This window comes from Anomaloglossus baeobatrachus, chromosome 1, assembly GCF_048569485.1.
Source record: "Anomaloglossus baeobatrachus isolate aAnoBae1 chromosome 1, aAnoBae1.hap1, whole genome shotgun sequence".
NCBI lineage: Eukaryota > Metazoa > Chordata > Amphibia > Anura > Aromobatidae > Anomaloglossus > Anomaloglossus baeobatrachus.
The window spans coordinates 821298800-821324273 of NC_134353.1; the positions used below are offsets into that span (position 1 = coordinate 821298800).

The 25474-nt window shown below is 45.7% G+C and overlaps 1 protein-coding gene across 7 annotated transcripts in view; it reads left to right on the forward strand.

The window, feature by feature from the left end:
• Nucleotides 1-25474, forward strand: part of MCTP1 (multiple C2 and transmembrane domain containing 1) — a 1233450-nt gene that overhangs the window by 798812 nt on the left and 409164 nt on the right. For all 7 annotated transcript variants that reach the window (XM_075325086.1, XM_075325091.1, XM_075325087.1 and 4 more), the window contains 3 exons: nucleotides 3678-3780; nucleotides 4159-4260; nucleotides 4645-4719. In XM_075325086.1, the coding sequence (XP_075181201.1) occupies nucleotides 3678-3780; nucleotides 4159-4260; nucleotides 4645-4719 (280 nt within the window). The remainder of the gene's footprint in view (nucleotides 1-3677; nucleotides 3781-4158; nucleotides 4261-4644; nucleotides 4720-25474) is intronic.

Below are 25474 nucleotides of genomic sequence, written 5' to 3' on the forward strand. Positions count from 1 at the left end.
TGGAATGATGTAATGTAATGATAATTTGTCATCTTCTGTATTAGCCTACACCATCTTTTCTGTAGAACAATCTTGCTCCCCATATTTTATGCGGGATCACATTGGCCTTGAGAGGGGTTTTTTTAAACAAAATTTCAAACTACCAAGTGTCTCAGGATTAAAATTTGGTTCACGATAATGTTTCTATATAATCATGAGCAAGCGTAACAAATGATACTTGCAATATAGGAGTAATTTCCGTTTAAAGTTACGTTTAAAGTTACGATTACATTTTTACTTCAACTACTTTATGTCCAAGTGTGAAATTTTACTTGTAATGTTACTCGGAGGTTTTATAGGCTTTTACAGGTTTTTTTTTCCTTCATATTTTTCTTTTCTTTTCTTTGCTGGATGGAATGTCTGATGACTTCTCCGATGTACTGAAACAATGTCACTGCAACCTTTTCTGTAGTCTTGCGAGGCTTGAAATGCATGAGGAAATTGGCATTTAAGTGCAAAGAGATAACATCCTTGAATCTTACTTTCCCTGATTGAGGCGGACACACTATATTGCAGAAGTTTGTATGATCAAAATGGTTAGCAATAACATCTTATTAAACCAAGTCGTATGGGCTTTATATTTTATATCACCTCCCTTTAACTTTCAGAAGCTCTGTAAATGTGTGTAAATGTTGCCTTATTTCTCAATTTGTTGATGTAGTATAGCATTCATTTTAGAGTTGGAAGATTTTAAGATTAACTCCGGGAGAGAACTTTAGAGGAACATTCAGCTTTCTTATTTAGTTGTGTGATTAAATGAGTCACAAGACTCATAGAGATTTACAGACTAACTGGAATCTTCTAATACGGTTTACCTTACTTATTGCATGCTGTAAAGAGTGGTTGTTATTTTACTCACACCGGAGATACTGAAAATCAAACACTCCTACAATATAAATGAAAGGAAATGTGAAATATTTTCACTGCTCATGCAGTAAAGTTAGTTTATCTCACAGTATATACACCACTTTTCTATGTCGTGGTGTGACTTCATAGAGTCAAGATACAATAAAACTAATGTAAATATACTGTATATTAAGCAGCAAATATTTAAGGTTACACTAAAGACTGCTGTCACTGCAGTCCATATCACTATAATAAAGGGGTGATTACTGCTGTAGCAAGCATTATCTGTATAGACAGCCATGCTACTTTTCTCAAGTGTCATGCCCTAGAGCAGAGATGTGAAACTCAAATACACAGAGGGCCAACATTAAAAACATGGACAAAGTCGAAGGTTAACCTAGTCGCGTGCTCCACATAGTTTTCCATACAGAATAATGGGCCCCATATAGTCCTTCATGCAGATTAATGGGCCCCAAATAGACCTACATACAGAATAATGTGCCCCATATAGTCCTCCATACAGAATTGTGGCCCCACATAGCCCTCCATACAGAATAATGGGCCACACATAATCCTCCATAGAGGTTAATGGTGGCCAAATAGACCTACACACAGAATAATCAGCCCCACTTAGTCCTCCATGCGGAATAATGGGCCTCAAATAGCCCTCCATAGAGAATAATGGGCACCACATAGTACTCAAATAGTATTATGGGCCCCACAATGCCTTTCATATAGAATAATGAGCCCTTTTTAGTCCTCCATACAGAATAATGTGCCTCACATAGCCCTCCATACACAATTGGCCTGACATAGTTCTCCATCAAGTATTATAAGCACCACATAGTCCTCTATATACTATTAAGGGCCCCACATAGTATTCCATACAGTATTATGTTATATACTATTATTATTATTATTACATATTGGGATACGATCTTGGAGATGGAAATACCTCTTTAAGTATATTATTAGTAAGTTTAATCAGTTTACATTGCCAACTTATTTAGGGTAAGTTCCCAGTAGTCAGATATGATGCAGATTTTTCAGTACCAAAGTTGATATACTTTTAGTAAATCTGATCCACTATTTGTGTAAAAAAGTCAGTGCAAAATCTTCACAGAAATTGACATGTGACGTTACCTTTAACACTAGAACTACTGGACTCGTGACACCTATATAGAAATACATGGTGCAAAGTAGTCAAAATGACTACCTCAGTAGTTCTAGTGTTAAATGTCACCCTTTGCAATGTAAATCCCTTCAAGCATTTGTTGAGTGGCCTCCAATAGCCCCATGCAGGGTGTTGTGAGAACATGTAAATTCAGCATAAGGCCCCCTTCACATGTCAGTGAAAAACATACACGTTTTTCATTGATGTGATAAAGGTGCGTATGTCCTTCTGAGTGCTGTGATTTTGGCACACGTGTGATCTCCGTGTGCTATCCGTGATAATACACGGAGATCAGGCATTTATACTCACCTGTCCACGCCACTGCTGTCCGTGATACTGAAGTCTCCCATGCTGCTGTGTCCGTCCGCTGCTGTCTCCCCACAGCAGCTACTTCCGGGTCGGCTATGCAGTGAATATGTATGAGCATAATTAGCCGTCTGGGAAGCAGGAGGAAGCAGCAGCTGAAGACAGCGTCACTGGAGACAGGTGAGTATATAAAGCTTTTTATTTTAAATGTACATGTTTTTCTGGTACATGTTTCACAGATCACACCATTATTTGGTCAGAAGGACATCAGTGATGCCAGAAAAAAATGGACTTGTCTCCGTGCGTAACACATGGACACGCGAGTGTGCCACATAGAAACACAGTCAGTGATAAATCACTGATGTGTGTACAGAACCATTGATTTTAATGGGTCTGCATATGTCCATGATTCTGGTACGTATAAAAACTAGCACATACGTACCAGAATCACTGACGTGTGAAAGGGCCTTACAGAGTAGTTTAATATAGAAAGTGCCAGGAATATGGCTGCCTAGTCATGCTGGGATAATGAGAAGACGTGGATCCGTTTACATAGGGGGTACTTTATAGTGGAAGTCTTTTCTAATATTTTCGGAAATATAAGCCAAATGAATTAGAAGAGCATACGTGAAAAACTAAAGCAAAAAAACTCCTAAAATTCACAATTTTATTAGTATCCAATATTAAAAAGGGAAAGAAGTAATCCCAACACCTATGTCATAGAAATACAAATAACAACTTCAATGAAAATTCATAGCGTACAAGGGTGGGGGGGGGGTGGCCCTCATATTGCCCTAAACTCGCCCCTTCCTTGCCGCGGAGGTTGGCATCCTAAAGCCTGCGCATTTGACGCCCCCACTCAACGACGACTATCCCTTCAGGCCCTAAAATGACCCTAGCAGATACGAAGGTGATAGTACTAGCAAGAATTCAAAAATCCAACAGTGAACCAACAATCAGATCTAATATAGATAATACGGATACACTATAACCAATGTGATTAAATTGGGAACATAGCAGGGTACATTAGCCTAAGAAAACCACTTATGTACCAGCGGCTCCTAACGGAAACCACCCGACGCGTTTCCCCTCATAAATATAAAATTGGATACTAATAGAATCGTGAATTTTAGGAGTTTTTTTGCTTTAGTTTTTCTAATATTTTCGGCTAAGTTTATCTTTATTCTTTAATAAATTCCATTGAAATCATCAGCTCCAGGTAACGTCATGATGCAATAATGCTGTAAATTTGAACCTTCTTCTTCTCATTAATAATCTGTTATTTCCCTCTCTGTGTCCTTTTCCCATAAAGCAATGTCAATGATATCCATTCCGTCCTTGAAGTGACAGTTTATGATGAAGATCGAGACCGAAGCGCTGACTTTCTGGGCAAAGTTGCTATCCCCTTGCTGTCTGTAAGTCTCATTCACCTGCCATACATCTCAATGTTTCTCTCAATCCATAAGGATAAAAAAAATAAAAATGAAAATTTCCGTAGAACGTCAGTCAGTTCTCAACTGAGATATTAAAAATCTCACACCAAACACAGACAAAAAGAAAAAAAAAAATAATAAATAGAATTTAACACCCTGGGTCCACGACCATGTTGAATCCCACGGTAGTTAATTTCTCCTGACAGGCTCGGTGCTGGTAATGAACAGGTACTTGTCAGAATTGCCACAGTTGTTTTGGACTCCTTGTCAGTTTCAGCAGCTGGGGGTCAGAGGTGGCCGGGGGGAGTGTATTCAGTAGAGACCATGAGACAGACGGCTGTCATGTCTTTCTTCCCACAGATTCAAAATGGTGAACAGAAAGCCTACGTCTTGAAAAACAAGCAGCTGACAGGGCCAACAAAGGGGGTCATCTATCTTGAAATAGATGTGATTTTTAATGCTGTAAGTCTTAACTTTGCCTTTCTTCTCGCTTCTAAAAAAGCTCAGTTCCTTTTGTTTCCCCATATATAAAGTATACGAATGTGAGACGTTTCATTTCAACCTCCCCGCAAGTGAAGACAACGAGCGACACAGCCACAGCATGGCGCACCCTCCCCACAAATTTCAATTCAGCTGTTGTTGCTAGCAATGACATTGCTCCTGTTAAGTATGCAGGCGAGTTACCCTCCCTTGGTATTATACATTTATGTCCTTTCGACGGTTTGCTTTTGTGAATTTTCAATCAGGGTGCATGTGTCGGTCACAGATTACAATTAAGCTTAGAAAACTGATCATTTTTTGGTGATGAGTCGTCTCATCTCGAATATGTATTGTTATTATCTGCAGGTAAAAGCCAGTCTAGCTACCCTTATGCCAAAAGAACAGAAATATGTCGAAGAAGAACCAAGACTTTCCAAACAGGTAAATAAGACGTTGTCCGCTGACAACTCCATATTCCATGAAAAGATCATGGTGATATGAAAGTCGTGTAAAGATATAGCAGAGCTGGACTTGTCATCTTGACTTCACATATTCTAATGGGTTTACCTGCAGTCCCATGTAAGACCAAAAATAACTCGTAGAGCTGTGCCAAATGACAAAAATCATCTTTTTTGTTTTATTATTACTTATAAACATATTCTGTAATATTATTATACATATTTTGTTTTATCGAAGGATGAAAATATCTTCTTATTTCCTTATTCTAATAGATTTACCTGCAGTCCCATGTAAGACCAAGAATAACTCAAATAGCCGTGCCAAATGACAAAATCAGCTTTTTTTTGTTATTATTTGTAAAGATATTCTGTAATATTATTATGTATATTTTGTTTTATTTAAGGATGCATATATCTTCTTATTCCCTTATTCTTATGGTTTACCTGTAGTCCCATGTAAAATAAAAAATAACTTATTGAACTGTGCCAAATGACAAAATCAGTTTCTTTTTGTTATCACTTATAAACACATTCTGTAATAATATTATGTATATTTTGTTTTATCAAAGGATGCAAATATCTTCTTAGTCCCTTATTCTAATGGTTTACCTGCAGTCCCATGTAAGACCACAAATAACTGATAGAGCTGTGCCAAATGACAAAATCAGCGAGATTATTTCTAAACATATTCTGTAATAATATTATTATGTAAATTTTGCTTTATCGAAGGATGCTAATATCTTCTTATTCTAATGGGTTTAGCTGCAGTCCCATGTAAGACAAAAATAATTGATAGAGCTGTGCCAAATGACAAAATCAGAGCGAATATTTCTAAACATATTCTATAATAATATTATGTAAATTTTGCTGTATCGAAGGATGCTAATATCTTCTTATTCTAATGGGTTTACCTGCAGTCCCATGTAAGACCAAAATTAACTTCTAGAGCTGTGCCAAATGACAAAATCAGCTTTTTTATTATATATTATTACTTATAAACGTAGCCTGTAATAATATTATGTATATTTTTTTTATTTAAGGATGCAAATATCTTCTTATTCCCTTATTCTAATGGTTTACCTGCAGTCCCATGTAAAACCAAAAATAACTCATAGAGGTGTGCCAAATGACAAAATCAGCGTGATTATTTCTAAACATAGTCGGTAATATTATTATGTATATTATGTTTTATCGAAGGATGCAAATATCTTCTTATTCCCAGCGTTTCCGCTTAGGGAACGTCTCTGAGCAGAATGTGTTTCTAGCAGGGACCTTGCTCAGCTCTGATTCCTTTAATAGGGCCGCTCTTTGCATATGTCGCGTGAAAAAAATATTAACAATAAGAGTGAGATGGAGCTATACACAGGGGAACGGGGCTCCTCGACACCATCCTGACAATGTACCTCAATCATAACTTAAATTATTCTTGTCTCAGACTGCGTAAATAACAGAATTCTATGGAACCATCTGATGCTTGGGGGTTGGGAGGTTGTCATAAGGACAAATATTCTCATGGGAAGACCAGATTTAGAATAACCGGGATGATCTCATGGTGAAAACTAAATTGCATAAAGGCAGACACGGACATATTCAGATATTTGCGCTTAATTCTTTTAGAAGTTGCAACCTGTCAGTGACAGAATGCCGGGTTATGAAGTACAAGCCGGTACTCCTGCCTCATCTATCATACAGATGATATTAGGGTTTATTTCATCTTCATAGAAAAGTGAAACCAAGCTCGCGAAGGCAGAAGTTAGTCATCCTTTATTTGACCCAGATTGCTATTTAGCTCCATAATTCTGCACTCACTTGTAGATAATGATGTACTTTGTGTTAATTACACTTAATATATTTATTATATAGTACTTCATTTACATTTCGGTGATAGCATTCGGAAGACAAGGGCATGGAAAGTAGCGAGAGTCGGGCAAAGATTGAATACTAAATTAAAGATCTGGAATATATGACTTATTAGTGTTGAATAGTCATGGCTCATATTCAGCTAGTTTGTAAAAAAATATAATATTGCTGAATGGTGACTTTTTCAGTTGGATATTCTCTCATCGTTAAGACCAGGAAATCCTAAACTTCTTAGAAATCCCACTAAAAAAATCTTAAATTGGCGTCCACATGTCAAGGACAATATTTTCAAAGAGACTCCCCGTGTTGGTGTAGGTTTCCTCAGGGATCTCTGGGTTTCCTCGCCCACTCCAAAGACATACTAGTAGGGAATTTAGATTGTGAGCCCCAATGGGGACAGTGGTGCTGATGCCTATAGAAATTAAAGGCGCTATGTAGGTAAAATTAAAATGTGTCATGGTTTTGCCTCCCCTGCCACCAGGCTAGGGGGTGGAGCTTTCTCCTGGGCCTCGTTTCCGGAGCCTGGATGCTTTAAATGAGGTCATCTTCAGTGAACCGACGCTGGCTATAAGCTAAGCTCTGCTCTGATTGCTGGTCCCTGTAAGTGTTTGATCTTGATCTTGATCTGTCTCCCCTGTGCTCTCGCCCTCTGTCTGTGTTCCATCCCCTTGTTCTCCACCTGTTTCCCCGGACATTCCCTTGTTCCTTCCCTGACCTCTTCTTGTTCTCGCCCTCTCCTACCTCCCCTCCTCGGTTGGCTCCCCCCGATACTGACCTCGGCTTGACCCCGACCTCTCTCCTGCTCGTCCCTCCGGTCTTCATCTGTTCCTCACGGCATCCGACCCGGCCTGTCTTACCATCCTCCACACACCTCATGGCATCTGCTCCCCCTGCTGGAGTTGTAAGGTATTGCACCAGCACACTCTGTGCTTCAGCTCCCCGGCTGGTTCTGCACAGTACAGTTTCTATCCATCAGGACTTCAGCTCCCTCTGCTGGTGTCTTGACAAAATGGATGTCACATCCCCAGACTGTTGTATTATGTCATCTGTAGTTACTTCTCTTCTATGGAGAAAGGAAGTAGCGGCACTGCACCATAGTGGGGTATGTTATCTGATACCAAGCATTGACAAAAGATGGCCATTGTATTGAATCCAATATAGCAGTGTTCCCCAACTCCAGTCCTCAAGGCCCACCAACACTGCATGTTTTCAGGATTTGTTAGTATTGCAGAGGTGTTACAAAAGTGATGATCCCAACACCTGGGCAAGGGTAAGAAAATCCTGAAAATATGCAGTGGTGGGGGCTCCTGAGGACTGGAGTTGGGGAACACTGCAATATATGAATGATAGTGATCTGCATCCTCCATGCAGCCGTAGATTTATAGAATTGAAATTCTGGAAATCATTGTTATAAACCATTTTATCACATTTGTTCTTTGTCTTGATCATATAATTTGTAACGTTCTGGGTCTGCCCCAGGTCGGTGTCATTTTTACCCTTTTAACCTTCCTAGAGCTTTAGCTTTTTTTATTTTTCCATTGACAGCATTGTATTAGGAGCCAGGCTTGTTTTTTGCAGCATGAACTTAACTTTTTATCATTACCATTTTGGAGTCTATACGACTTTCCAACTTTTCCATTTTTTTGGAAGAGGAATTGACCAAAAAAGTAGCGATTCAGCCATTCAGATTTTTTTGCATCTTGATATTTATCATATAGGATACATATGATATTTTATTAGTTTGCACAGCTACACACACAGAAATGCCACGTTATTACTTTTATTTTTTAGATGTTACTAATTTTCAAAAAAGGAGGGTGATTTGAACTTTTACGTATATATATTTTTTCATATTTTTCATTATTACTTTAAAGTTTATTAAGCGACTTAAAACTGTGTTTGTAGAATACAGTACATTGTAAAATATGCGATATATTGTAAAATTACCTTCTATGAAGCACATCCTCAGATTGGGCTGCAATGTTGGTCAAACATGGCAGCCATTGGCACCACATTTGCAACCTCTTAACAACCAGCATCTAAAGGGGGCTTGACACGCATCCATATCTCTAACGATATGTCGTCGGGGTCACGGAATTCGTGACGCACATCCGGCGTCGTTAGCGACATTGTTGCGTGTGACACCTATGAGCAAGTGTTAATGATCAAAAATACTCACCTAATCGTTGATCGTTGACATATCGTTCATTTTCAAAAAATCGTTGCTGGTGCTGGAATCAGGTTGTTCGTCGTTCCTGAGGCAGCACACATCGCTATGTGTGACACTCTGGGAACGACGAACAACAACGTTCCTGCGTCCTCCGGCAACGAGGTTGGCGTGTCGTTATTGCGGCTGCTCTCCGCCCCTCCACTTCTATTGGTGGGCCGCTGTGTGACGTCTGTCTGACGGCGCACAAACGTCCCCCTTAAAAAAAGAGGTTTTTCGCCGGCCACAGCGACGTCGCTAGGAAGGTAAGTTCGTGTTACGCGTCCAAGCGATATTGTGCGTCACGGGCAGCGTTTCATGTAAAGCAGCCTTAAGAACTTTAATTCCAGCAATTCAAGCTAAAGTATCAGCCAATTGCCGTTTACATACAGTAATACAATGTCATGGGTAATAATCATCTAAATGTTTAAGCATTTGTAATAAAATGTAGTATGAAGATAAATGTCTACAAGCAAGTGTAATCTTTAGTCATTTAAGTGCACCTTCAGCACCATTGTAAATTTTTTTGACGTGACATGTTAGATGGTTCACTGGCAGACATAGACACAAAAGGGCCCCTGTGCAAGATCAGTATATGGGCCCTTTTCAGTCCAATAACTGATCAAAATTCACAATTCCACCTGTTATGGAAGTAGAAATGGGCCCCTAACCTCTTGGGCCCCTCTGCGGCTGCACAGGTTGCACCAATGATATCTCCGCCCCTGAGATGGTTTCATCAGGGGTCAGGGTGCAGGATCTGTACCAATTACTGAAGCAAAGAGGCAGAAGCTTTCAACGGATATCTGGGCTCCATCAATTCCAGTTAATTCAGCTTGTCTCTCCTTGGAGTATGGGCTGCTTGTTGTACTTTTGATAAAGTCACTGTTTTATCGACAGGAGATTATCACTAGAGAACTAGTAAACTTGTTGAATTGTAGTCCTCCATACAGTATTTGAGAGCTCTGTATAATCCTGCCCCCACCGGCTATTGTCAGCTTTCTGCCTATGCAAAGTGTGCACAGAAAGCTGTCAATCAGTGATGTGGGTGTGATCATACAAAGATCAGCATTCAGTGAACTGCTAGATCTGCAGCAGAGAAAACAGTGACTTTTTTTTTTTTTTTTTAAAAACTGCAGCAACCAGCCTAGAAGTGACACTTGACTGGAATCAGGGTTGGTGTCCTTACATCATTCTGCCCTCAAATAAGGAAACTAAAACTCGCTGACAGATTCCCTTTAAGGACTGGGTGAAATTGGGGCAAAAAATACAATTCCACGATTTTTATTTGGGTTTTATTTTATGGCATTCGTTGTGCGGTAAAAATGACCTGGAAATATGATTCTACAGATAGGAGCGATTACAATAATGCCAAACATACATTTTTTTCCATTAAGTGGTGGAATAAATAAAGAAAACTACCGTGTGATTGAACAATGGAAAAGAAAATGGTTTTCGCTCACCCATTACATAGAATTCAATGCCACAATCACAGGTTTGTTTGGAAGTTATTGAAAAAAAACATGTTAGATGGTTCACTGGCGTCCTGGACTCTTTGCTGTGCTGAGTGCCAAGCTGGACTTTCTTTCCTTTTGTATTTCTGCTCTGAAGTAAGACTATATATTTATGTGTCACGTGTGAATAAAACACTGACCTTTTTGGACTGAAAACCCGAGTAACCCCTGTACTGCGTTCTTACCAACGCCTACTAGAGCTGAATCCCCACGATATATAAATTGTAGCAAAAACCGCAAAAGGAGAAGGGGGAGCCAGGTGATGAACGGCAGGGCTCGACTCTCCTTCTTTAATCTGGTGTTGTGTATGTGTTCTGCCCTGGCTGTGGAGTGTGACACTTACTTGTGTCTTCAGTGGCTCGTCCGCCACCTCATTGCCGGTCACTGTCATAGGCCCCCTTCTCACGTCCGTGAAAATCACGCACGTGTTTCACGGACGTGTCAAAGGTGCATTTTTCCCTCCGTGAGTCGTGTTTATGGCACTATGTGTGTTATCCGTGATAACACACGGAGAACGAGAACTCTCAACTCACCTGCCCCTGGCGTCGCTGTCCGTGGTGCTGAACTTCGGTCTCCAGCCCTGCCGACTCCCCGCTGCTGCTGCTTCTGGCTGCAGTGCAGTGAATATGCAATGAGCATAATGAGCGGCGGTCGGCTGCAAGTGACAGCAGCGGCAGAGACAGCAGGGCAGGAGAAGGTGAGTAAAGATTTGTTATTTTTTTCTCTGACAAGTGAGGTTTCTCCGGCGCGTGTCACACGGGACCGCATCCACACTACATTTGTGTGGTCCATATGCGGGCCGTGTGACACCCGTGATGCCGGAGAAAACGTGGACATGTCTTCGTGTGGAACACACGGACACGCATATGCTCCACACGTACACACGTTCCATGGCAAAACACGCACGTGTGCGCAGACCGATTGATTTTAATGGGTCTACGTGTTCCCGTGTCTCCGGTACGTGCAGGAATGGACCTAAGACGTACCGGAGACACGTGCGTGTGAAGGGGGCCTTAGACATAGTTTGGCAGCATATCATATAAAGTGTTTATATAAACAGAACCATACGTGTTTCGAACGAAAAAGTTCTTGAACACTGGTCACCAGCGGCCTGTGTTCAAGAACTTTTTTGTTCGAAACGCGCATGGTTCTCTTTCTACATCACCCCCTACTTTATATTGGCAATGTTGTCTGTGACGTCCTAGCTATTAAGTTATTTTAAAAGGAATTTTTCAAAATAAAGCTGAAATAAAGATTTATATTAACACCCTGGTGACTGAGTTGAAATCTGTTACAGCCATTTCAGCACCAAATTTGCACCTCCTGGCAGAAAGCCACGTCAAAACCATTTTTTGTGTATTTTTTTTTGCCAGGACATGCAGATTTGGTGCTGAAATTTTTACAGCATATTCCTGCACCAAATCTACACCTCCTGGCAGTAAAATTGCATTACAATCGCATCAAAACCACATGGTGTTTTGATGTGTTTTGGGGTATTTTTTTTGCCAGGAGCTATAAATTGGGTGCAGGAATATGCTGTAGAAATTTCAGCACCAAATCTGCATCTCTTGGCAAGATAAATGCAATTTTCTGCCAGGAGATCCAGCTCTGTAAACTCAGTGACCTCACCTGAGGTGAGTTCAATGAGGTCACTTGAGGTAAGGTTACCTGTATCCTGTGGAGGACCATGGGAGCCTCCAGATGTGACAAATAACCAGTGACTAGTGATGGGTGGACTCACAGATAACTGGGACCGGCGAGTCTAATCGGATTTAAAAAAAACCCGGTTCCAGCTCAGGATTGGTCCCGGATATCTGTCCTGATGCCAGTCCCCATTTATAGGGACCAGAATCTGGTGATTAAAAATGGGGGTAGAAGGGATAGGAGGATAGGAGCAAGTGGGATGCACTCACCGAGGTTCCGGCATGGCTGTAACTGCTTCCAGGTCACTCATTCAATTCCAGGGCTGCTCATTATCTTCATTGCATATGCACTGCTTTCCCGCCCACCGGCGTCTGTGATTGCTTGCAGTCAGATGTGACCCCACCCTGAGTGGCAGCGTGTCTGACTGCTTCCAATCACAGACGCTATGTGCGTCCATCGTGGTATAAAAATAAATAAATAAAATATTTGGTATAGGGGCCAACCATTTTATGATACCCAGGAGAGATAAAGTCTATGGCTATAGTCTGCAGCCCCCAGTTGTACGCTTATCTTGGCTGTGTATCAAAATAAGAGGAACCGGATGTGGCTTTTTAATTATTTAAATAAATAATTTTAAAAAACGGCATGCGGTCTCCTTTAGTTTTGATACCCAGTCATGATAAAGCTCGACAGCTGCCTGGTATTCTCGGGCTGGGGATATCCATGGCTATTGGGCTCCCACCAGCTTAAAAATAGCAGCCTGCAGCTGCTCAGAATTTTCGCATCCATTTGAAGCGACAATCCCAGCAGTTTGCCCGGCTCTTCCCGATTGCCCTGGTGCGGTGGCAATTGGGGTAATAAGGGGCTAATCGCAGCACAGAGCTACGTCTAAGCCCTAGATTAGTAAGGGGGGGGTCTATGAGACCCCCCATTACTAATCTGTATTGAAAATAAATAAACAAATGCACTGAAAATTCCTTTTATTTCAAATAGAAGACAAAAAAGCTCACCCTCTTTTACCAATTTATTAACCCCAAAAACACCCCTGCAGGTCTGACGTAATCCAAATGAGGCCCCACGACGATTCCAGCTCTGTTACATTATTGAAGACACAGCTTGCAATGATGGTACATGACCACCCACTGCGGACTTCAGGCAGGGACTGAGCAGCGATCAGCGGTGATGTCACTCAGATTAGTTGCGGGCACAGCTAGAGGTTCTCACGGCCCTCCACCCATGACTGCAGGGGACCTCAATGAACGCTGTGATCCCACCTCAGGTGAAGTCACTGAGTCTAATGAAGTCACCAGAGGTCAAGTTACCTGCGGTCACAGGTGGAGGACCATGGGAACCTCCAGCTGTGCCCGCAACTTACCTGAGTGATATCACCACTGATAGCGCTGCTCACTCAGTTTCTGCCTGAAGTCTACAGCGGTTGGTAATGTACCATGATCACTGTGCCTTAAGTAATGTAGCAGAGCTGGAATTGTCATGGGACCTCGTGTGGATTATGTCGGAGCTGAAGAGGTGTTTTGTGGGTTAATAAAGTGATGACAGAGTGTTTTTATATCTTTTATTTGAAATAAAAGATTTTTTCAGTGTTTGTGTCCATTTCTTTTGACTTACAGATCAGTAATGGGAGGCATTTATGAGATATTACTAATCTATGGCTTAGTGGCAGCTGTGAGCTGCGATTAACCTCTTATTACCTTGATTGCCACAACACCAGGGCAATCGAGAAGAACCGGGTAAAGTGCTGGGATTGTCGCATCTAATGGATGCGACAATCTTAGGCTTCTGCAGGCTACTATTTTTAGACTGGGGGGGGCAATAACAATGGGTCTCCACAGCTCTCAGCTGTTGGGCTTTATCATGGCTGGGTATCAAAATTGGCGGGACCGCATATTGTTTTTTAAAATTATTTATTTAAATAATTAAAAAAAAAAAGCTGCATGCGGTTCCTCTTATTTTTATACACAGCCAAGATAAGCACACAGCTGGGGGCTGTAGCCTGTAGCCGTAGGGTTTATCTTTGCTGGGTATCATAATATGTAAGGACCCTACGCCAATTTTTTTTAAAATGTTTTTATTTTTACTGTACGATAAACCCGCAGACAGGGTCTGTGATTGGAAGTGTAAGACACTATCGCTCAGCAAGGAGGCGCATCTAACTACAACCAATCACAGACGCTGGTGGACGTGGAAAGCAGTGCATTTGCAATGTAGAAAATGAGCGGCCCTGGAACTAAATGAACGGCTGCAGCAGCAGTACAGCTGCGCCGGTGGCTCGGTTAGTACAGCCCGCTTGCTTTATTATTTTCTTCTTGTTTTTCCTTTTATTTTTTTTGCATTACCCGAGTGCCGGATCCACATCAATACCTGGAGTTTGCTGAGAATTCCGGGCCTGGCACTTGGGTACCTTTGAACCCGTGTGGGTCTGGACTTTTACAGTCTAGGTTCACCCATCACTACCTGTGACATCATGACTTATCACATTGCTCATTCCCTCCCTGAAGCCCACAGCGTGCGGTCATGTTCTATGCCCACTAGTTGTCACTTCAGATGTAGCAGAGCTGGGATTGTCATGGAACCATGGTGTGGATTACATTGGACCTGGTTGTTTTGGGGGTTAATAAAGAGGTAGAAGAGGGTGGGTTTTCTGTAATTTATTTCAAATAAAGAATTTTTTTCAGTGTTTGTGTTTCTTTCTTTTCACTTACAGATTAGTAATGGGGGGGGTCTTATAGTAATCTAGGTCTTAGTAACAGCTGTAAGGTGTTATTAACCCCTATTATCACAATTGCCACCACACAAGGGCAATCTGGAAGAGCCCCCTTAAAATTCAGGGATAGTCGCATCTACTGGATGCAACAATCCTAGGCGGCTGCAGGATCCTCTTCACCTAATACTTAAAAAAATGACTATGCCTTTTGTCTTCTCATCTGTCCCTGCTCCCACAACAGGTAGCACAGTCTACTTTTTCCTTTACCCGACAGACAACACAATGCAGTGCCATCATTGAGACTGAGCCCAAAAGTGATGACCCTCGCCAGGCTCAGGATTCGGATCCCCAACAGGAACCATCAGGTGCCATCAGCAGCATCCCAACCGTCTGCACCTTTGCAGCACTCATGGAGGAAGTTGTACAGCCGGCCGGGCTACAGTGAGGTGGTGAGTGACGTCACTGGCCTCACTTTTGCTTCCATGTCGCTTCCTAGGGTTGGTGTGATGACATAGGCAACACAATCTTGTGACTCTGCTGGCAAACCTGGAAGTGCATCCTGCACAACTGCGCAGTGCCTCCTTAACCACAGGATAATTTTTACGTCCCGTGTCATCAGGGTCCAGGTGATGACGGAGTGCAGGACGGAGCCATGGCTGGTGTTTGTAAGCCCAGGCTGCCACCGATGCAGAGGGGACAACAGTGGGGGTGACGGATTTTAAGGTCCTTCCAGGATTGCTGGCTGCAGATGTGCAGCTGAAGGCCCGATCTCTTCTTCAAAGCGGCAACCTCCAATTGGAAGTGCTTCCAGATTGGACAGCAGGTTGACTTTGCAGGTTATTGCTTGTGAGGTCATTGCACCCAAGTCTGCTTCTGAAGAAAAAAAACAAATTGCTTCTGACTGCAAGGTCGATGGCGGTGATTGACGCAGTGGACACGTGATGGCTGTTTCGGGGACCCCTCATAGTAGCCTGGTAAGACACATGGTTTGCATGCAACTTGTGTGAATGTTTTGGATGTTGTGCACATGGTGTGGCAGGTTCGACTGTGGGTGAGGGTGGCGGTGAGAGATCTGCACATTTGGCGGCGGAATTGCTAAGGATGTTTATTGGCTTGATAGCCCCAGTGCTGGGTCCTAGTGGTGTGTTGCAAGGTGTTTTGGCTGGTGGGGCTGGGGTTTCAACGGATTCTGTGCCGAGTAGTTGCGTTGCCCCTATGGTTACTGCAAGCACTGTCTTGGAGGTGAGTGGTAGTGTTGTTATGGTCTCCCCTTTGAACACAACAGTGGATTTGGTCCATACGGATGAATAAGCAGTTTATGTCTGTTTTGATGTGCCGCTGGGTGAGCGTTTGAAACAAGAATTCGGGGGAAAATCTGGAGCAAATAATATGTGGAGATTTTTTTTTTGCTGTTGCCTTTAGAAATGTTTAACCTTGATTGAGATAATCTAGATAAAAGATGAAGAGGAACAGAGGTGTTATCGACTTATTACCTGGACTTTCCATAATTGGTGGTAGTCTTTTACGATATTGGCTAGTGTTATCGGGGAAAAGTCACCCAATAATTATTCTGTTACTTGAATTTAATAGGTGAAATTTACCAGACTTATGGTGGAATGGCTTGGCTGCGCTATGATGAGCAGTTTAGGCAGAGGAAGGCAGTACAGCCAATTTTGTGGTGGGATGTGTCTGATGGCAGTGTGACGCCCTGGGCAAGCCAGGGGTCACAGGTCATAACACCACCACACCCTACACCCCAGATAGGAACACCAAAGCTAACCTAAAATCCTTGTTGCCTTCCTCCAGGGGCTGATGTCCACACCAGGGGGTGGGCCAGGCGGTTGGCTCCGCCCACCGAGGAGTTCACAGCCCTGGAGGCGGGAGAACCAGGCAGAGGAGTTTGTGAGTTCAAAGTGAAAGGAAGTGGTAGAGGAGCAAGTGAGAGGAGTATAGTGGAAGAGACAGTAACAGTTAAGAAAGCCTGAAGTTGGTCCGGGTGTGTGCCCCGGACTGAGACAGCAAGGTCAGCAGACGGCGGTGACTGTCCGCAGGAGCGGCTGACCGGAGGTTGCCGAAAGGACCGCGGACGGGTGGTGGCCCGGCGGTACCGGAGCGGTATACAAAGTGAAGCCAGCACCAGTGGCAGGGGCCTTTCGGATCCCGGCAAGGCTAGGAGTCGCCGTGAATTTGCCAAATCCGTTAGTGAAGGGGACCTCTGGGTCTCCCAACAACCAAGTCCCGATTGAAGGCAACAGTCCAACCGTTGGAGAGAGACACCGCCACCGCTAGGGCACCAGTTTCTCAGGGCCAGCGCCTGCGGGCAAAGTAGGGCTCCTCCGGCCCATAACCAAGTCGGGGAGCGGGTTACCGGTGGGAACCCATCGTTACCATCATCATCTTAGGTGCAGGAAAAGGGACCGTTACCGTCAACTACTGGGGAAAAGCAAGTGCAGCCGTCCGTGGGAACCGTCTTTCCAGCCGTGTGTTTTACCGAGAACTGTGTCCCTGTCTCAGGCTGAGTGAGTACCACAGTGCTGCAAGGCACAGCGCTGCCCCCGCGTCCCTGCACCCCACCAAGCCCTGCACCGGCCCCGCCATCCCTCATCACCCACCTCATCACTGGGCCCCGGGACAACTACCCCCTACCTACGGAGGGGAGAACCAACAACTTTGCTGCTCCCTGTCATCAGTCCCCGGGATCCCCATACAGAGCAGCTGTGGTGTCAACAAAATCACCACAACCGTGGGTGGCGTCACGGACAATAAACTATCCCAAAAACCAATCCCCTTTCACTCATGGGCGATGAGCGCCGCTTGAGTCCCCGGGATCCGGCCCATCGCTCGAGCCACCGAGCAGCAGCAGTAGGCCACAGCAGCCGCAGCGGCAGCCGGACCCGAGCAGTGGGAGAGCGCGGCGTCCCCTCCTCCGCCCGCGACAACTTGGCGTCACGAACAGGATGTTACCGCTCTGCCGTTGGGTAGAGGTGCGCCTTGTTACCGCTGGAAAATTTCAGAAGCCGCCATCTTTGGCACGAAAAGTTCCTGCTCGAGCGTCTTCCCGAGTAGTGGAGGCGCGAAGGCCAAGACCCCGCCCCGATAGAGGAGGGGCCGGAAAGAGGCTAAGGGAGACGGAATGGCGGCCAGCTGCATGTGAGCGCGGCTATAAAAGCAGGGACGCCAGGACCCTGCAGCCATCTTGTTCCTGGGAGAGGCCGCCAGCAACATGTTCATGCCGTCCCGCAGCACCGTAGCCCCCGCGCCTGGAACCGCGGCGTGGGTGGAGATCCGGACCGCACAGCTCTACCAGAGGCTGCAGGTCAAGATGCAGCTCCTCATGGAGGAGTGGGAGACCGACATGGCGGACGTCATAGCGACTGTGCGGAGACGCGAGGCGGAAGCGGAGGAAGGGAGGGTGAGTGACCCACGCCCCGATGCCCTTGAAGGGCCGGTCATCGCGGCTGCGGGACCCGGTCCAAACCCACTCCCCCTGCTGCCTCCCTCGCCACCCATCTCAGAAGCCGTGACCCCGCCACTAGGCCCGCTACCACCGCAACCGGTAGCGATACCCAGCATTCCCGCCCAGGCGGGTCGACCTGTAGCCGGACCCCGTAGTCGAGCGGAGGTGCTGCCCTGGAAAGCCCCGAAAATTGAACCGGAGGCGTCCCCCGAGAAAGTCCCCGAGCCGGAGCCGATGACCCGCTCCGTGCCGAAGGCCCAACTGCGGAAAGCCCCTGTGCCCGTCCCCCACACCTCGGCTGAGGTTGCGCCGGGTTGCCGATGCAAAGCAGCGTCTAAGGCCAAGTCACCGCGGGACCTGATGCCCAGAGTATTAGCAGTGGGCAATGTCCAACAGGTCTCGCGGGGCCCGACCCGTGCGCCGGAGCTCGCAGCAGCGCCGTACTGGGACAGGGAGCCGGTACCGTTGGGCCTGGAGATTGAAGAGAGGGAAAGGAAGAAGGCGGAGTTGGTGGCCCGTGCAATCCGGGAAAAAGAGAACCTCCGTCAGGCAACTTTCCGTGTCCGGGGCCCGCTGTACGAAGGGCAGGTGAGGCGGTTTGATGTCCGCCGGGGCTATGGATTTATATATGAACCGGGCCTGGAGGCCGAAGTGTTTATAGCCCGGCGGGATGTGAATGCTCACCTGCCAGAGGAGCATCCCGGTCGTAACCTGATGCCGGGCGACATAGTGCAGTACACCCGGCACTGTGGGGAGAGGGGGTGGTTCGCGCTGGATGCTAAGTTAAGGGGCAGCCAGGAGTCCCGTGTGAGTGCCACGCCCCCTCCCTCAGGTGATGTCGAGGACTCTGAGTAGGGCAGCGGAGCACCATTGCACAGTCCCCGTTGGGACCACCAGTGTGTTTGTTTAAAGTTCTGCAGATGATGATAAGAAAATGGAACCGAGGATTAACTTGATTGTCTACCATGATTGGAAACCGGCCGTTGCCGGCACCGTTGTCCCCGTGGGGACCGCTTGAAAAGTAGTTTTGCATAGGAACTCCTATGGACAAGCCCGTGAACTTGCAGGGCAACCACAAACGTTAAGTAGCTTGTAAATATAAATCTGTTGTTGCAGCTAACCGTTACCGCCTCCGGAGAGGCAGGTTGGAGGGAGGGCCCACAGTGGAGCAGGCTGGGGCCCAGCCACCACAGGAACCAGTGGCTACCCTCTGGAGGGGAAGGACAGATCCCGCTCGGGTAACTTGGTGCAGGACTGGGGTCAAGGGGTGCTGCCTGGGTTTTAGGGGCAGCATCAGGGCCAGGTTACTTGGGTGGGAGAGAGCGGCAGTAGCAACCGTTTAAAAATGTTTGCAACGTTTAAAGTACCGAACCTCCCGATGTGGGATGATGTCAGAATTTGTATGTGTGTTATTCTTTTTATATCTTTTCAGAAAATAAAACCGGTGTTGGATGGGCAGCCCGCGGACGGTCTGCATTTTGCTAAGGGGGAATGTGACGCCCTGGGCAAGCCAGGGGTCACAGGTCATAACACCACCACACCCTACACCCCAGATAGGAACACCAAAGGTAACCTAAAATCCTTGTTGCCTTCCTCCAGGGGCTGATGTCCACACCAGCGGGTGGGCCAGGCGGTTGGCTCCGCCCACCGAGGAGTTCACAGCCCTGGAGGCGGGAGAACCAGGCAGAGGAGTTTGTGAGTTCAAAGTGAAAGGAAGTGGTAGAGGAGCAAGTGAGAGGAGTAAAGTGGAAGAGACAGTAACAGTTAAGAAAGCCTGAAGTTGGTCCGGGTGTGTGCCCCGGACTGAGACAGCAAGGTCAGCAGACGGCGGTGACTGTCCGCAGGAGCGGCTGACCGAAGGTTGCCGAAAGGACCGCGGACGGATGGTGGCCCGGCGGTACCGGAGCGGTATACAAAGTGAAGCCAGCACCAGTGGCAGGGGCCTTTCGGATCCCGGCAAGGCTAGGAGTCGCCGTGAATTTGCCAAATCCGTTAGTGAAGGGGACCTCTGGGTCTCCCAACAACCAAGTCCCGATTGAAGGCAACAGTCCAACCGTTGGAGAGAGACACCGCCACCGCTAGGGCACCAGTTTCTCAGGGCCAGCGCCTGCGGGCAAAGTAGGGCTCCTCCGGCCCATTACCAAGTCGGGGAGCGGGTTACCGGTGGGAACCCATCGTTACCATCATCATCTTAGGTGCAGGAAAAGGGACCGTTACCGTCAACTACTGTGGAAAAGCAAGTGCAGCCGTCCGTGGGAACCGTCTTTCCAGCCGTGTGTTTTACCGAGAACTGTGTCCCTGTCTCAGGCTGAGTGAGTACCACAGTGCCGCAAGGCACAGCGCTGCCCCCACGTCCCTGCACCCCACCAAGCCCTGCACCGGCCCCGCCATCCCTCATCACCCACCTCATCACTGGGCCCCGGGACAACTACCCCCTACCCACGGAGGGGAGAACCAACAACTTTGCTGCTCCCTGTCATCAGTCCCCGGGATCCCCATACAGAGCAGCGGTGGTGTCAACAAAATCACCACAACCGTGGGTGGCGTCACGGACAATAAACTATCCCAAAAACCAATCCCCTTTCACTCACGGGCGAGGAGCGCCGCTCGAGTCCCCGGGATCCGGCCCATCGCTCGAGCCACCGAGCACCAGCAGCAGGCCGCAGCAGCCGCTGCGGCAGCCGGACCCGAGCAGTGGGAGAGCGCGGCGTCCCCTCCTCCGCCCGCGACAGCAGCACTAAAGACCTCTTCACAGTCCTTTCCCGGTAGTTCCGGGTATGCTGTTGGATCGTCAGGCGACCTCGACTAGGTCAAAAAAGGGACTTTGCTGGCTGTTCAATGAAAAGGCTTTGGAGTCTCATGTAAATTTAAGCATAAATGCTCCGATTGTAGGGGATCCCACAGTTACTTTAAGTGCTTTAAGAGAGGAAAGCAAAAGGGTAATGAGTTTTCCTAAATAGATATCCAGGCAAAGAGGCAGCTGAGTTGTTACGTGATGGCTTTAGTTTTCGTTTTAGGATATTGTCAAATTTCAGAAGGAAATTGAGCTTGGCAAAATAGCTAGACTTTTTTATTATCCCCTTGGCCGCATTCAAAACTTTCTCCCTTGGTGTTCTAAAGAATGAACATAATAATTTTAGGTTGATCCATCAGTTGTCGTATCCTATTGGCAATTCTGTCAATGATGGTGTTGATCCGGCGCAAGTGTCGGTATCGTTCTTCCATTTTGACAAAGCAGTGGAGTAGGTGTGTAAGATAGGCAAGGAATTCCTTATGGCCAAGATGGACATTGAGTTCGCATTTCATTTATTGCAGGTACATCCAGAGAGTTTTCACCTGTTAGGGAGTTTTTGGGAGAATAATTTTACGTTGATTGTTGTTTACCTATGGGGTATTCAATCTTCTGTTACTATTTTGAGAAGTTTAGCTGTTTTCTAGAATGGATAGTTAAAGAGGAGGCTGGTTTGGACTCAGTATTTAATTATTTAGATGACTTTCTTTGCATTGGATCTACAGGCTCATCAATATGTTCATTGTTGCTCCGAATAATAGAGCAGGTTACTCGGCGTTTTGGCATTCCATTGACTCTGGAAAAAAATGAGGGCCCGTTGATGGTGTTGAAGTTTTTGTTTTGAGCATTGAGAGAGATTCAATTAGGATGGAATGCCATTTGCCGGAGGTTAAATTGGAGAATTTGAAGTTTTGTATACGGGATGACTTACAGGCAAAAAAACTTTGTTTGCAGCAATTGAAGTCTTTGTTAGAAAAACTTAATTTCACTTCCAGGATATTGCCAATGGAGAGAGTGTTCTCCCACAGGTTGGTGCAGGCAGCAGTAGGTGTGACATAACCATTGCACTTTTTGCATTTGAGAGTGGAGCATAAGGCAGATTTGAAAGTTTGATGTCAGTTCTTAGAATCCTATAATAGACATTCAATGTGGATGGAGTCGGTTGTTTCCCATGAGGATTTGGTCTTTTATATGGAACCTTTCCGGGGCAGATGGTTTTGAGGCCTATTTCAGGGCTATTGGTGTGTCATGGAATGGCCAGGCTCGTGGAGAGTTTTCGGCCTGGTTAAGAATTTGGCTTTGTTGGAGTTGTTCCCTATCATTGTGGCTTTGGAAGTCTGCGGTTAGGAATTGAGAAACAGAAAAGTATGCTTTATGTGCTGCAATTTGAGGGTGGTTCAGTGCATCAATAATTTGTCCACTGAAATGCTGCTGGTGATGACTGTTGCATAATTTGGTTTTGAGATGTTTGGATCTGTGCTGCCCTTGTGCCGGGTATGCTAAACTCCATAGCTGATGCTTTGTTTCACTCCCCGTGAGACCGATTCCGAGACCTGGAGCTGGATGCAAAGCAGGAGAAAAACATATGATTCGCTTAACTGGGGACATGGTTTGCTTCCAGCCATGAAGTTAGTGAAGGAATCGGTTACTCCCAGCACTTGGAAGAAGTATGAATCAGCCTTGGGTCACTGGCAGGATCTTGTGAATGCGGTTAGTGGAAGGATTTCGGAAGAAGAGAGGATGTACCTGTTGCTATACTGTACATGATTGGTAGGGCATTGGAGGAAGATGTGTTGTCTGCGGTGGTTTCTAGAAGGATTGCTGGTATAGCCATTTTCTTTAAATTGAGGGAATGGAAGGGTGTTACAAAATAATTTTTGATGCAGCAAGCTTTAAGGGCCTATCAGAAGGGGATGTGAGAAAGGATTGGCAATGCCCTGCGTCGTTCACAGTTTTGAGTCGATTGTTAGGATGTTTCAATGAAGTTTGCAGGTCAGCGTATGAATGTTGATTGTTTGGCGCCTCATTTATGTTAGCCTTTTCTTGGAACCTTTCAAATTAGTGAGCTAGTAAGCAGGAATGTATGGTTTTATGTCAGACCTTATATGTTGTAAAGGAGGTGCTGTAAACATTTGATTGAGAGTTGCATGTATAGTTCGGTGCTCTCTGTCCTTCCCCCTCTCCACCTTCCCTTTAACATTATCTAATACAGGAGCCCCTCTTTTGGTTTAAGTAATGGGACATTCGTTTGTCTATTGGGTTTCCCTTCAGGCCAACGTGAGACCAGCAGTACGTCAATTGTGCTTTGCTAGAGAGGTTGCGATGGTTCATTGGATCGTAGATAGGGGTATGGTGTGGAGTGGGATAATGCCTGAATTGCATTATCATGTTGTTCTGTATGGACCGCCGAATATTTTGGTGCTACACGTGGGTAGGAATAATTTAGGTGCAGGGCTTCAGTGGACTTGATCCATGATATCAAGAGTGATTGGCTTAGGTTATTGGTTTCCTACCCGGATTTGGTACTTTTGTGGTCAAATATTGTCGTGTGCTTTTCCTGGAGACATGCTCGTTCGGTGGAGAGGGTCAACAAGGCACGTGTAAAGGTAAATCGGGAGGTCTCACATTTCATTGCACAGTTAAGGGGAATGGTTGTACTGCATTGTGATTTAAAAACTTACTCTAGGGAGTTTCTGAGGTTTGACGAAGTTCATTTGAATACGATACGGATTGATATCTGGGCGTTGGCTTTAATAGAGGGTGTTGGAAAAAGCTGTGGCTTTGTTGCGTGACTCACATGCATAAGGTGTCGTGTACTTGCTGTTGAAAAAAGGGGGGGGGGTCCTTGAAGGTGGTGGATTGCACAAAAGAGTGAGGATGGAGCCCATTGCAGAAACGAGTGACCTGTAGGTGGTGCAATATTATGGTTGCACCTGGAAATGGGTCCCTACTGAGCTAAGGTCTCAGAGGGACATTGATGTGGCCAACATTCAGCCAGGTGCCCTCGAGCCGGTGTAGTGCTGCTGAGGGCAGTGTATTGAAGCTGGTGTTACAATTAAGCAAAGATGAAGTGGAACCTTCATTCTATCCCCTCCTTTTTGAGTGGTTATGCTATAGTTATGCTATTATTATATTGATTTATGTGAAAGTTATTAATTTCTTGTTGTTAATTAGTAAATGGGGCTGCTGTGGTCTTTACATTCAATGTCACGCAGTTTGTCTTTTGAGTTAGGTAAGAGTTCGGAATCTGGGGGGTGGCGGTCTGTCTGTTAAGCTAAGGCCATCAGTCAGACTTTCTGGACTCATGCTCTAAATGTCTAAAAATCAAGTGTTCACCAGCCTTCTGTGTACTTACAATAAGTTTCACTTTTGTTTAAAAATTACTTGTAAATTTCTATGCTTATTAGCATGGATGCTCATTAAATACCTCCCACAGCCAGGGATCATTAGTACTGACTCTTGCCTTGAGCACTAGACCCCACTTAATGGGATTTTCTGGAACAAGCATCTATAACTACAGCAATGAAACTGGCATTATCCACATAACTTTTTAAAATATTTTGGATCATTGACATGCTCTGTAACATTTACAGGGAAGCTATATCAAACTTATTGTTTTATGTATTTTAAGTGTTAAAATGTCACAGGTGTCAAGTATAAAGGATGTAACAAAATATGAAATTGTTTTATTACAAAAAATCATGTAATATACACTCTTAAGCATTGGGGTTACACACCCAGAAGAAAAAATCATGCAACTGACACGCCCAAGGGGTCGTGGGTTATTCGTCGCCGGGCTGCGGTGCTTCTCCTCAGACGCCGCAGTGGCCTCGCCCAGTTCTGTGACGCTGGATGTCAATATAAGGCTTTTGGGATGGGGATGATGGGGGTAGTTGTCCATGACACCACCTGTGGTGTGCCGCCAGTATTAGCTGCTGCGGAACGTCTCTGCTGGGGTGGATGACAGCGCAGCTCGGATGGTTCAGCTCTCCCCACAGGCAGAGCTATGCCCCAGGGAGGATGTTGGGAGTGGTAGTCTCTCAGGCGTGGATAGCGCTGCGGCGCGATGGTGAGGGCGCCGGTAGTAACGTTACAACACAGGCAGTGCAGTTCAAGGTCTTTTACTCACTGGTCACACAGCCGTTGGAGCACTGGGCTACGCTGTGATGGGCCTCAGTCGATCCCAGATACTTCAGAGGTTGAGGCCGGTGTTTTTCCTCTTGTGCATCACCTTTCGATGGTTTCCCTCCACCCCAGCTCCTGAGCCATGGAACGGGTCACGGGTGCCTTCTGCACTCCCCGCAAACCCTGGGATCCCCTTTCTTTCTTAAAAACCCAGGTCGAGCCTCCTGCTCCAGACTACGTGACCCAAACTGTTCGTGTCTGTGCTGGTGCTAACTCCTCTACGTCCTGGTGCTAGCTGCGCCCCGAGCTGACTCTGCTCTGTGTGTAATGGCTCCTAACTTCCCATGTGGAAGCCCTGCCTCCCGGGTCCCCGAACCAGTGGGCATGAGGTCCCATACCTCATGATGGCCACCCCAGCACCT